Source organism: Canis lupus, chromosome 3 (assembly GCF_048164855.1).
Source record: "Canis lupus baileyi chromosome 3, mCanLup2.hap1, whole genome shotgun sequence".
NCBI lineage: Eukaryota > Metazoa > Chordata > Mammalia > Carnivora > Canidae > Canis > Canis lupus.
In genome coordinates this window covers 2,369,001-2,382,799 of record NC_132840.1, presented here as the reverse complement: position 1 = coordinate 2,382,799, position 13,799 = coordinate 2,369,001, and the positions used below count along the sequence as shown (strand labels likewise).

Sequence of the window (13,799 nt, the reverse complement as noted above, 5' to 3'; positions counted from 1 at the left end):
AACATTCCCCATCCTGGCGTTCAGATGACTGCTGAATTCTGGGCTCCAGCTTCCCTCCTCAAAACTAGCTCGGTGACTGATTTTTTTTTCAATCATCCCTGCTCCTAAAATTTATTCCCTTCACTTTCTTCCTCTTACCTGGAAGATTTTTCTTCCAGTTCTTCTCCATCCCACACGATACTCCAATAGCTACAAATATTGTACTTCCCTGTGTTCATCTTCACCAGCTAGTTGATGAGGTATTTGTGAGGATGAGTCTTATTTTTTTTTTTTTTCTCCTTGATACTGTTCCCAATGTCTGGTGGAACGTGGAATGTGTATTACATAACCAACATTAGGTGCTTTTTTTCTTGCTTGCTTTTTTTTTTTTTTTCTTAACGGTAGATTTTGTAAAACCTCTGAATCATCCTTCTGAGTAGAAATTTCAATTTTACAGGACTATCCACTTCTCAACAAACATTATTACTCTGTACAGGGACCATAATTTAATACCCTTAAAAGTGTCTTGATTGGCACAATCTTGCAAAAGCTCTATTCTATTTCAGTAAACAGGGAGCTCTGCTGCCCAGACCCGCCTCCACCTCCATGCCCTTCAGGTTGGGAACACTCTTCCCCCATGCTGCTTGAGTGTTGATTGTTGACATCTCAGGGCTGATGATCATCCAGCTGAAGAGAGCTGCCTGGTAAAGGCCAAGGCTCCATTCTCAGAGGGGTTCCTACATCCAATAACTGGTCAGTATCCGAGTCTAAAGGTCAGGCCCCGTTTGCTCAGTGACCATCCCCGCTGTAGATTGTCCAGTGGAGTCTGTGAAGGCATCACAGCCCAAGGCCTCCTTCTGCCCAGTATTGACCTGACTCCCCGCAGACATCACTGGAAGAGACCTCCCCTATACAAATTCCTCAAGAGATCTATCTCCGAGTCTATTTATTAGGGAACTCGTCTGTGATGCTTACCCACCATTTCTCTTTAAATCATCAGATTATTCATTTGCCCACTCGTTCAGTTATCAGTATGTCTGATAGTTATTATGTGCCTGGCACTTCCTGGATGAAGGACACTGGCCCTGCCCTCGCAGGACTTGAAGCCTGTTATCATACAAGACATCTTCGATTTCTCTTAGGTCCAGCAGTTCCCAGGATTTCACAGTCTCTCAGATGACTTTGCCTTTACTGATGCCTGACTTATTGCTTGGAGTCCCTTCTCTCCCCTTCTCTGGGTTAAACTCTATCCGTTCTTAATAATGTAACCTGGGGGACACCTGGGTGACTCGGTCCGTTGAGCATCTCCCTCATCCCAGGATCCTGGGATCTGGTCCCACATCTGGTCCCACATCTCCCTCTCCCTCTGCCCGCGGCTCCCCCTCCTTGTGCATGCCCATGTTCTCTCACTCTCTCTCTGTCAAGTACATAAGTAAAATCTTTTTAAAAAAATAATATAACTCAAATGCAACACGTCTCCGAAAGCTATCCCTGACCCCACTCTCGGTGGAGTGAGTGAGAGGTGGGAATGTAGTGCTCTTGCATTCAGCTGAATTTCTATCTGCATGTGTGTCTGTCCCCTCCTCTTCTCTTTCACCAAAAAACTGCATATTTCTTTTCTTTTTTTTTATGATAGTCACAGAGAGAGAGAGAGAGAGAGAGACAGAGACACAGGCAGAGGGAGAAGCAGGCTCCATGCAGGGAGCCCGACGTGGGATTCGATCCCAGGTCTCCAGGATCACGCCCTGGGCCAAAGGCAGGCGCCAAACCGCTGCGCCACCCAGGGATCCCCTGCATATTTCTTAAATGTAGATTTTATCTTAGTATATGTACGTCACATCAGGCAAGCTGTATGTGTTCAGTTGCTGAATGAATGAGTGAATAGCAAATAGAAAATGAATCTGGAAAAAAGTGTGTTTTTTTTTTTCCTGTTATCCATAAGACCTAATTACTTAAACATAATGATTAATTGGTGGCTCCAATCTAATTTTATATGCTGGGAATTTAGGTGAAATGGATAAGATATATTCCTCTGATATTTTCATGCAGCTTTTCTCAGCAGCCATTTTTTTCCAGGTATATTCAGTTGTACTTCTGCAAAACTTAAATGCTACATATTGTATCGTATTATTAACCTGGTGTTTCATGTTTCTCTGATATATTTCCTTTTCCTATTCTCCAAGCTCACATGAATCTGATATGTATCTTTAAAATGGAAACTACACAGGATTCTTAAGTAATACAGGTTCTAAAAGGGTTATCTTTATATGGTACTCCAACCTAGCAGTACTCTTATTTTAAAAGACTTGGATATTTCTGAAGTTATGACAGAGTAGTTTATCTCCATATTTTTGAAGAGATTTCTCTTTTTTTCTTTATTCCCACACATGGATTTCTGTATGATATGCTTGGCAAAATTTAGCTGTTGGCAAAGAATAATGTGTTAATTATTATCTTTTTCTCTCCCTCTTTCTTTTTTTTTTTATTTTCTGTCCCCCCCCCCCTTTTTAGGTACGTCTGTCACTAATGTAACAGCTACAGATGCTGACGACCCAGTTTATGGAAACAGTGCAAAGTTGGTTTATAGTATCTTGGAAGGGCAGCCTTATTTTTCCATTGAGCCTGAGACAGGTTTGTGGCCTAAATTTTGAATTCTATTACCATGTTATTGCTTCAGGGAAACACTTTTCTTGGGATTTGGATTATGAAATGTTATGGTTAAGTACTTCGCTGCCTGTATCAATAATATTTGAATGTGTTATTTCTGTGCAGTATGTAGTACATGGCAAGTCCAACAATCATTTTGATACTGATTAAAACAAATTGCAGACCCTTTGTAGAATATCACCTATTTAACAGATGGCCTGGCACCATTTCTCATCCCGGGGTGGTGGGGGGAATGTGCTTATACATCAGGCACACTCAACTATCAGAATGAAGAATAAAGTCAGGTGCTTATTGGTTGTGTGATGCTTGGCAGGAAACACTTATAAATCTTTTTTAATGGAATGGGAATGGAATCTACTTACTAATGTCATGATGAAGATCAAGTCAAGTAATAAACATCAGCTATATATAGTGCGTGGCATGTGGTAATTACCCAGTAGGTGGATATTACTATTTGTGCTATTAGATTCCTTATTTATAAATCAGGATATTGATATCTGCCCATTAGAGTTCTTCATGAAGATAGTAGCAGTAGCAAGTAACATTAAACCCAGACAGTATCCTGAGCCTGGTGGTACAGACTTTAGAAATCATTAAGGTATTTTAAAAAACAAAACTTTTTTTAACTGATTAGAAAAATAACTCCATAAATTATAGTTTTTGCAAATGAAGATATATCTCCCTATTGTTTGATTTTGACAATACATTAAGAGAATAAGTCCACTGTATCAGACTTTTTATAATCCTATGGGATTTTTTTTTTTTGTAGCACATATAAAAAAAATACTACAAATAACATTATCCTTTGTGTGTCTTCGGTTTGGTCTGAAAAATTTCAAATTGAAAGATTCAGTATACAGCTATATATACGTGTAATTTCTTCAATTCATGAGTTTCCAGTATTATTCAGATAAATTTCCATGCCTTACCATTAAGTCAATTATTAACTAAATTAAAAATTTAAAGCCTCTCTTTGCTTTTTTTTTTTTTTTTTTAATTCAAAGAGTAAAATTCTCATGCATTTAAAAGTGAGAAAAAGTGCATTTATATATAAATAGGTCATGGCTTAAAATTGAATTTAGATTTAGGAACAGGAAAGAACTCTTCAAAAACACATTAATTAGGGGCATAATTACATATTCGTCTTCAGTGAAGAAGGAAATCTGTCATAAACTTCATCTCATTTGGGCTCCTTGATGACCCTAGGGGAAGTGGCAGAGAAGGTAGTCAGCTGAAAGGGAGGGAGGGAGAAAAGGAGGGAGGGAGAGAAAAAGAGAGGGAAAGAGAAAGAGAAGAAAGAAAGAAAGAGAAGAAAGAAAGAAGGAAAGGAAAGAAAGAAAGAAAGAAAGAAAGAAAGAAAGAAAGAAAGAAAGAAAGAAAGAAAAAGAAAGAAAAGAAAGAAAGAAAGAAAGAAAGAAAGAAAGAAAGAAAGAAAGAAAGAAAGAAAACAAACAGAAAGAAAGCCTGGAGATGTTCTGATGTTCTTTTGGCCAACGTCACAGAGACAGAGTTGGAAACAGAACTGGGACTCATACCCAGGTCCTTAATTTCAAAGCCATCTTGTACTTCACTTTCCCTAGGTAATAACTATGGCATAGGGGCTCCTGTTAAACAGAAATTGTTGGGATCCCTGGGTGGCGCAGCGGTTTAGCGCCTACCTTTGGCCCAGGGCGCGATCCTGGAGACCCGGGATCGAATCCCACGTCGGGCTCCCGGTGCATCGAGCCTGCTTCTCCCTCTGCCTGTGTCTCTGCCTCTCTCTCTCTCTCTGTGACTATCATAAATAAATAAAAATTAAAAAAAAAAAAAGAAAAAAAAACAGAAATTGTTGATTGCTTAAGTGGACTTAAATCATTTTCTCCTTTGCTCCTTGCCTATTTGTTCACTTGGATCTTTTTGTTCACCAGGCCCACTGTAATCCAGCAAAAATTCACTCATCATTCACTGTGTGCCAGACATTGAATTAAATATAAGGGGGAAAATTCACAAAGGCTAATGTCAGCCTGCAAGTATCTCACAAGCCATTTTGGAAGACAGAGTTTTGCTTTCAACATAAGCACAAGGAAGCATGGTGATACCATTTAAATAATTTATATATCGAGAATATATTACCATGAGGTATAGATAATAAAAACCCCCACTAAGCCAGAGGATTTGGCTACTTTTAAGTCTCATTGACATCTATTGCCATTTGCTTAATCAAATGTCAGCAACATTTAATATTTGCATTTTTGCCCAGCATAATAAGTGTCTGTCTCAACATACATTTATTTTAGCTTTATCATTTCTGATTTGAAAGTTACAAAATTATCTGGTTTATATTTTAGAAGGTTTATTCTGATACTACTGTAGGAAATGTAATGGGGAGAAATGATACTCGAAGAATATATGTAGTTATTGTTTAATAAATATTGGGTGAGTGAAGTTGAGATTTTTAATTAAAGCAGACACAATGCTGAAGGAATTAGAGGAAAATTTAGTAATCAGTAGTCACCCTAAATTCTTTTGTTGCAATATAAATATGTACAAGGGAAATATAAATATTTGTGTGTGAATGCCTACACAGTTACACTTGAGTGTGTTCAGATGAAAGCAGAGTATAAGTCGTTCCTATAGAATCTAAATTTGACTCTATCTGTGAGGCCTCTCTTTTTAACTTTTTTTTTTCAAGACTGGTATGAATGTGTGTGTGTGTGTGTGTGTTTAAGTGTTCTGCATAAGTGTTATGCAGAAACAGATTAAGAGCACTTTCTAAAATTTTTACATTAAAAAAATAAAATAAAATAAGATTTTTACATTAAGAAAGTACAGGAGAAAAAAAGTGCAAAGACCATTGAGCATTTGGGTTTTTTATTTTGTAAGCAAGTGGAAAGTAAATATATTTTCTGGTGGCCAAAAGATGTGTATCAGTTACTGTGTCCTCTGGAAGACATTGAGACAGGGTTAGGAGAACAGGTGGCTTAGCATTTAAGGACTATAAAGGATAAAAGAGGCACTGTCTTAGTTCTGGCTGCTATAACAAAATACCTTAAACTGGGTGGCTTACAAGAAACAGCAATTCGTTTCTCCCAGTTCTTGAGGCTGGAAGTCTGAGATCAGGGTGCCTGTGTTGTAGAATTCCAGTGACGGCCTGACTCCAGGGTGCAGAGGGCTGACTTCTTGGTTCGCGTGGAAAGAGACTGAGCTAGCTCACTGGCTTCTTTGCATGTGAGCACTAATACTGTTTTTAAGAGATTTACTCTCATGATCACATTGCCTGTTAAAGCTACTTCCCCCAACTACCATCACGCTGGGGATTGTATTTCAACATATGAATTTTGGGAGGGACATAACCCGTCCATAAGAGGCATGAAGCACCACACTGTGATGCAGATCTGATACCCATGCAAGTTTAGAGGAGAGGAAGCAGGATAAGGCAATGCACGTATGACGACATCTTGGCCAAACTTATGGGGATCCCTGGAGCAAAGATTTCTCTTAAAAGATGTCCCGTATGTTACGTACATAGCCAGGTTTTAATGCTGTCATGCCATGCTCAGTCATTGGCTCCAATGTGCCTGGGAAGAGTGGTCCTTTACTTGAACAGTAAAACTAATCCTAAAGATGATTCAGCTGGGAGATGTTAACTAACTGCGCTCCTAGGCAAATTCTTTGAAACCCCAAGCACAGTGGGTCTCTGTGGCTGTCACAACATGTGGCAAACACAAAAGAGTAAATACATTTTTGCCCTATCAAGTCAGCAAATGTGATGTTTGAGACACTAGCATGTAGGATTAGTAGGTGTTGGCAAATTAGTTTGTCAAAATCTGGTAGTTAAGAGTATTAGTAAGTACATTTATTGAAAGAATTTGAAGGCTATATATCAGAACCACTAAGAATGTCCACTAATTTTGACCTAGGAACTTAAATTCTAGCAAAATAAAGCAAATTTCAGGAACGAGCACAGAGTCATTACGAAGACCTGTCTACCTCTAAGAGAGTGCCTGCAAGTGCTCCTCTTTGTGGTTGGTATGTCCGTGTGTTGAGCAAGTGACGTAAAGTAACTCAGTCAGAAAATGTTGGCTTAAATACCAATACGCATTTCTAGTGAGGTGGGATCATTCCTCAGTTCCTTGTTTTGGTTGTTATTATTATCATTAAAAGAACCAGGATAGTGGAACTTATATTTTGGTAATAATTTTGAAAGATTGTTTCTCTTTAAGTTCTCAAATTTCTTTTATGACTTGAATTTTTTAGAGCAGTATTTGGTTTAGAATATAAGAGGGGACTACAGAGATTTCTCATAGATGTCTTGCCCCACAAATGCAGAGCCTCCCCCATTACCAGCGGCCTTCGCCAGCTTGGTACACTATTTACCAAGAATGAACCTACATGGGCATATAGGAATCACTCCAAATCCACAGTTTGCCTTAGAGTTCATTCTTGATGTCATTGTACGTTATACAGGTTTAGACATGTGTAAGGATATATGTCATTATAATATCATATGTGGTATTTTTACTGCTCTAAAAATCCTCTGGGCTCTTTTGGTTCATTTCTCCTATACCCCAACAACCCCTGGTAACTACTGATCTTTTTATTGCATCCACAGTTTTGCTTCATAACATCATTTAGTTGGCTTCATAAAATATGTAGTTTTCTTTGATTCCTTTCTTTCACTTAATGATATATATTTAAGGGTCCACCATGTCTTTTCACGACTTGATCACTTACTTCTTTTAAGGGTTAAACCTTATCCCTTGTCTGGATATATCACAGTTTATTCATCCATTCACCTATTCTAGGACATCGTAGTCACTTCCAAGTTTTGGAAATTATGAATAAAGCTGCTATAAAATTCCATGTGCAGGTTTTGGTGAGGACAGAAGTTTTTATAAACACCAAGGAGTGCAATTGTTGTATTGTATGGTGAGAGTATATTTAGTTTTATAAGAAACTGCCACACTCTCTCTCAAAGTGTCTGGAGCATTTTGCATTGCAGTCAACGGTGAATGGAAATTCCTCACCTGAATTTGTCCAGATTCTGGCCATCCTAATAAGTGTGTAGTTGTACCTCATTGTTTTAATTTGCATTTCCCTGTTGGCATATGATGTAATGAATCTTGTTATAAGCTTATTTGTTGTCTCTATGTCTTCTTTGCTGAGGTGTCTGTTCAGGTCTTTGACACTTTTTTTTTTTGTTTTTTAATTAGTTCCTTTGTTTTCTTATTGTGTAGTTTTTAGAGCTCCTCAGTATTTTAGATAACAGTCCTTTACCAGATATGTCTTTTGCAAACATTTTCTCCAATTATGTGGTTTATCTTTTCATTCACTGAAATGTAGTACCTTTTACCCAGCAGAATTTTAAGGTTTAATCAAGTCTCACTTATCAGCCTGTTCATGGATTGTGCCTCTGCCATTAATCTAAAAAGTCATTGCCAAATGCAAGGTCATGCAGATTTTTTCCTATGTCCTAGGAGTTCTATAGTTCCTTGTTTTACATTTAGGTCTGTGATCCATTTTGAGTTAATATTTGTGAAGGATGTAATTTCCATGTTTAGATTCCATTTTGTTCTGTTTTGTTTTTGCATATGGATATTTAGCATCCTTTGTTGAAGACATTATCTTTGCTCCACCGCCTTGCCTTTCTTTGCTCCTTTGTCAAAAGTCAGTTGATCTGATTTATGTGATTCCATTATGGGCTCTCTATTCAGTTTCACTGGTCTTTTTGTCTCTCTCTCTCTCTCTTTTTTTTTTTTTTTCACCAATATCATGCTGTCATGATTACTGTAGCTCTGTGGTAAGTCTTGAAGTCAGGAAGCATAAATCTTTCTAATTTGTTCTCCTTCAGTATTGTGTTGGCTATTCTGGATCTCTTATGTCTCTATAAAACTTTGGAATCAGTTTGTTGATATCCATAAAATAATTTGCCAGTGTTTTGATTGGGATTGCATTGAGTCTATGGATCAATCTGGGGAGAACTGACATCCAGATGTTATTGAATCTTCCTATCCATGAACATGGAATATCCCTCCATTTATTTAGTTATTCTTTTATTTCTTCTTTCTTCTTTTTTTAAAGATTTTATTTATTCATTCATGAGAGACACAGAGAGAGGCAGAGACATAGGCAGAGGGAGAAGCAGGCTCCTCGTGGGAATCCCAATGTAGGACTCAATCCCAGGACCCTGAGATCACAACTTGAACCAATGGCAGATGCTCAACCACTGAACCACCCAGGCATCCTGGTTATTCTTTTATTTCATTCATCAGAAGTTTGCAGTTTTTCTCATGTAGATCTTGTACATATTTGTTAGATTTATATTTAAGTATTTCAGTTTTGGGGTTACTAATTTAAAGGGAAAGCATTTTTCATTTCAAATATATCATTGTTATGTAGGAAAGCATTGACTTTGTATCCTACAATCTTGCTTCATTTGCTTATAAGTTCTAGAAGGTGTTGCTGTTGTTGTTATTTCTGTGAATTCGTTTGGACTTTCCACATAGATGATCATGCCTTCTGTGAACAAAGAGTTTTATGTCTTCCTTCCCAATATCGAACCTTTTATTTCCTTTCCTTGTATTAGTAAGGACTTCCAATATGATTTTGAAAAGAAATGGTGAGTAGAAACAAGGACAGTGAAGATCATGTTTTGGATCTGATCTCAGTAAGAAAGCTTCACATTTATCACCTTTATATATAATATCAGTTGTTGGGTTTTAGTATATTCTTTATGGAATTGGAGAAGTTCTCTTCTAATTCTATTTTTTAAAGATTTATTTATTTACTTTAGAGAGAGAGAGAGAGAGAGAGCAAGCAGAGGGAAAGGGCAAAGGGAGAGGGAGAGAGTGTACCAAGTAGACTCCATGCTAAGTGCAGGACCCAATGGGGGGCTAGATCTCATGATCCCGAGATCACCTGAGAAGAGACCAAGAGTCCGACACTAACTAACTGAGCCATCAAGTACTCTTCTTCTATTTCTATTTATTATGAGTTTTAAATCATGAATGCGTGGTTAGATTTTGTTAAATGCTGTTTCTTCATCTGTTGATACGATCATCTGACTTCTCTTTTTTAATCTGTCAGGGTGATGAATTTCATTAATCGGTTTTTGGATATTGAACTAGCTTGGCATATCTGGGATAAATCTCACTTGATCATGACATCTAACTCTTCTTATACTCTTTTTTTGGATTCAATGACTAATATCGTTTTGAAGATTTTGCATCCGTGTCTCTAGTTACTGTTTCTTGGAATGTCATCTGATTTTGGTTTTAGAGTTATGGTGGCCTCATAAAATGATCTAGGCAGCATTTCCTTGACCTTTGTCCTCTACAAGAGATTGTAGAGAATTGGTATAATTTATTTATTAAGTGTTTGGTAGAATTTATCAGCGAACCCATCTGGGGCTGTCCTCAGTTCCATTTTATATCAGGATTTTGGCCTTAACAGTAAGAGCCAGACTTGTAGCTATAATGATCAATATTGTGACAGTAAACATTCTCTCAGCAGGCTATGGAACTTGAACATATTTATGATATTTATAAAGAAGATTGCCCATTGGCAACTGTCATCAAGTTCTTGATACTAGAATATTTTTAATAAAAAGAAACCAGAGCATAGGAGACAAAAAAAAAATCCCATATGTGTCTTATTTTATCCTCACAAGAATGCTAAGAACAGCTCTGGACTTTGGAACAGATAAGTTCTTCCATCCTCTTACTTGTTACATTTCAACTTAATAGAATTATTTTCTGTTGCCATAACACATCAATCTCTCTACCTCAGGGAGAGTTCCTTCTCTTGTTTCAAATATAAATTTAAGATTACAGAGAGATTTGCCATTTGTTCTGCTTATTATCTCCTTTGAGCTTATCATAGTCAGCAATTACCTTGCATATTGACTTGTTTATATTTTTATGTTCTAATGCTAGAACGGATAGTCCATGGAATGGAGCTTGTCAGGTTTGTTCCTTTTACAACCCTATGCATCGCAGAATTTTTGGCACCTAGCAGTCCTTCAATAAGTCTTTTAAATGTGAAGACAAGAAGGAAAAGAAAAGCAAGGGAAGGGGGAAGGGAGGAATGGATTAGTAGAGGGAAAGCAAAAGCTTGCCATAACTCATAGAGATGTATGATGAACCAGGTAGGGAATACAGCTTAGTTTCCACTCTGTATTTCTTCTGTTTGTTCCTGTGGTGAGAATAACCCTGCTGTAACCTTAGATGGAGTTTTGTGGTGGTTGTTGGTGAGATTCACTTAGAGCTAAAATTCATGCCATTTCCAAGTCTCATGCTATGTCTTAAGTGTCTAGCCAACACAATGCTATTCTTGTACTTGCAAAAATGAGCCTTGAGACTGTGACAAACTCTTGCTCAGATTTAGTTCTAGATCATATGTTGAGATAGAAAAGTTAATGGGCCACTGCACAAGGAAGGAATGGTTATTAACATATCTTCTTGTTCCAGAGGTCAGTGTGATGATGATAATAATAATAATAATAGCAGCAGCAAAAGGAAAATATTTTTGTGTTTCTACAGTTTTCTAGGTTTGACAAAACACTAAACCAAATTGTAGAGGGAAGAATTTCTGTCCCCACGCTGCAAATGACAGAACTCTGTTCCAGAGAGAGTGTAAGGCAAAATGCTTTCTCCATCTATAAATAAAACTCCTTGTCAAATTATAACACCAAAAATATAAACAAAAAAACACCCCTTATTTATTGAATACTTATTATGTTCTTGGCATTGACTGGGTTTGTGTGCATTATCAAATTTCTTTTAATTTACTGCACACAATATTTTGAGTTAGTTTCTCACGTCGTCTCAGTTTTACTTATGAGAGAACAGAGGGTCAGAATTGATATATTTCTTACACGAAGTGCCTGAAGCAAGATTCAAAGTGAATCTGTCTAATATCAAGTTTCAATTTTTCAACAGTCTCCTATACCCCAACTTGACTTCCCAGTAGTGTAGCTGATCCCTTGGCTATCATTGGTTTAGAAGGGGACTTTTAAAACTTTGAAGTAGGTCCACGTATACTTTATACTAGACATAGGAGGCGGTTTGGTGTGAGAGAAGATGTATGCCTTAGTAACGGTAAAATGAATTTTCATTTTTTATGTATAGCTTTAAAAGACTAAAAAAGAGACTTATTTGTATTCTATAAATACATTTTTGGTTGTTATTTTCCCCTTCATGCCACCCCAATACCATATGTTTGCTTGTGTCATCTTGGGCACAGACAGGGAGAGATGTGGCATTTATTTTAAAAGCACTAATTTGAGGACAGCCGTGAGGAAACAGTTGCCTTCCATCCCAAGTGATTGAAGATGGAAAGTCTAAATGAAACACAAGGCAAGTGAATAATAAATGCTTAATTATCTACAGAAACCAGGATAAAGTTGCAGGACAGTCTAAACTTTGCTCCAAGCAAGAAAGAGTATGAAAAATGACCTGCTTGAAAATAAACTAACTTAATTCATTGACCTTTTTTTTGAAACTCAGAACATCATTCTTCACTGGATGCAAATAGCATTTGTCTCAGTAAACCCTGTAAATTGATCTAAGGAAAAAATACTCCTTGGGAAAAAAAAAATCCATGTAATGAATTGTTCCCTTTTAGAAAAATCACAGTAATACATGGGGGTCTTCATGGAATGCCTTCATGGAATTGAGTCATTTTTATGTATTCTGAGTCAAAGTGATAAATTGCAAACACACAGGATCTTGTGTTTTTTTGTTTTTGTTTTGTTTTGTTTTGTTTTGTTTTGTTTTTATCAGTATTGCATGGATTACCATTTTCACTGCCAAGGGGTCTGGCTAAAGAATATTATTAGTGAAGATCTTTGAGAAGAAATATTCAGATAAATTCAGGCAGACCAACAATGCTATGATATGCATTGATAAGTGAGAATGTCTTTGTAATTCACATCAATCAATGGAATATTACTCAGGCATCAAAAATGAAATCTTACCATATGAAATGACCTGGATGGAACTAGAGGGTTCCAAATATGAAATAAGTCAGTCAGAGGAAGAAAATTGCCATAGGATTTTGTTCATCTGTGGAATTTAAGAAACAAAACCAGATAACAGAGGAAGGGAGGGATAAATAAAGTAAGATGAAATCAGAGAGAGACAAACCATAAGAGACTCTAAATTGTAAAAAACAAATAGGGTTTCTGGAGGGGAGGAGGGTGAGGGAATGGGGTAACTGGGTGATGTAATGAGCACTAGGCATTATATACAACTGATGAATCTACTGACCTCTACCTCTGAAACTAATAATATACTATATGTTAATTAATTGAAATTGAATTAAATTTAAAAAGTTGCTAAACTTATAAAAAATTATATTTAGTCAGTGTCAACACTGACAAGTCATGTTCTTGGCATCAGGGGCACACTGTTGTATATGATAGATCCTAAAAGGAGATACATATGGGCAACTTACATGATGTGGTGACATAGAACACATGCCAGAATTTTTGTTAAGGGATGGAGTGAAATGCCAGCAAAGCAAACATGTAGAAAGAGAAGAACAAGGGAGCCTTTTTAAAGGTCATGACACCAAAGGCCATATTTATTTTTTTTAAATTTTTTTTTTATTTATTTATGATAGTCACAGAGAGAGAGAGAGAGTGAGGCAGAGACACAGGCAGAGGGAGAAGCAGGCTCCATGCACCGGGAGCCCAACGTGGGATTCGATCCCGGGTCTCCAGGATCTCGCCCTGGGCCAAAGGCAGGCGCCAAACCACTGCGCCACCCAGGGATTCCCCCCAAAGGCCATGTTTAAATGGGCACTTTAACGAGTGATCAGTGTGAGGTGGGGGAAACAGTTAAATAAAGCCTTACAGCAAGAGACAATCAAAAGGATAGTGGTCACAGGAAAAAAAAAAAAAAAAAAAAGGACATTGGGGTCATATTGAGAAATAGTTTCCATTTACTCAGTGATATGAGAAGTTTTATTTTTGTTTTCCTTTTAAGAGGTTATTTTGTATAAAATAAATTTAGACTAGAATTTAAAAATGGAAGCCCCCACTAATATTCTGTGTGAATTTGGTTGGGTACTATCACCTCTTGGGACGAAGTATTCAGTCCTAAAAAACACTGATATAAATGCTTTTTCCAGCCATTCATAATACTGGGGGGACACAAGAAACATATATTCCA

The 13,799-nt window shown here is 37.2% G+C and overlaps 1 protein-coding gene across 4 annotated transcripts in view; it reads left to right on the top strand.

Moving 5' to 3' along the window:
* LOC140626249 (cadherin-8) overlaps positions 1-13,799 on the top strand; it is a 357,477-nt gene that overhangs the window by 156,389 nt on the left and 187,289 nt on the right. For 3 of the 4 annotated variants that reach the window (XM_072813911.1, XM_072813917.1, XM_072813932.1), the window contains one exon: positions 2,491-2,610. The exons of the other annotated variant lie outside the window; for it this stretch is intronic. In XM_072813911.1, coding sequence (XP_072670012.1) covers positions 2,491-2,610 — 120 coding nt within the window. The remainder of the gene's footprint in view (positions 1-2,490; positions 2,611-13,799) is intronic. 4 annotated transcript variants of the gene reach the window in all.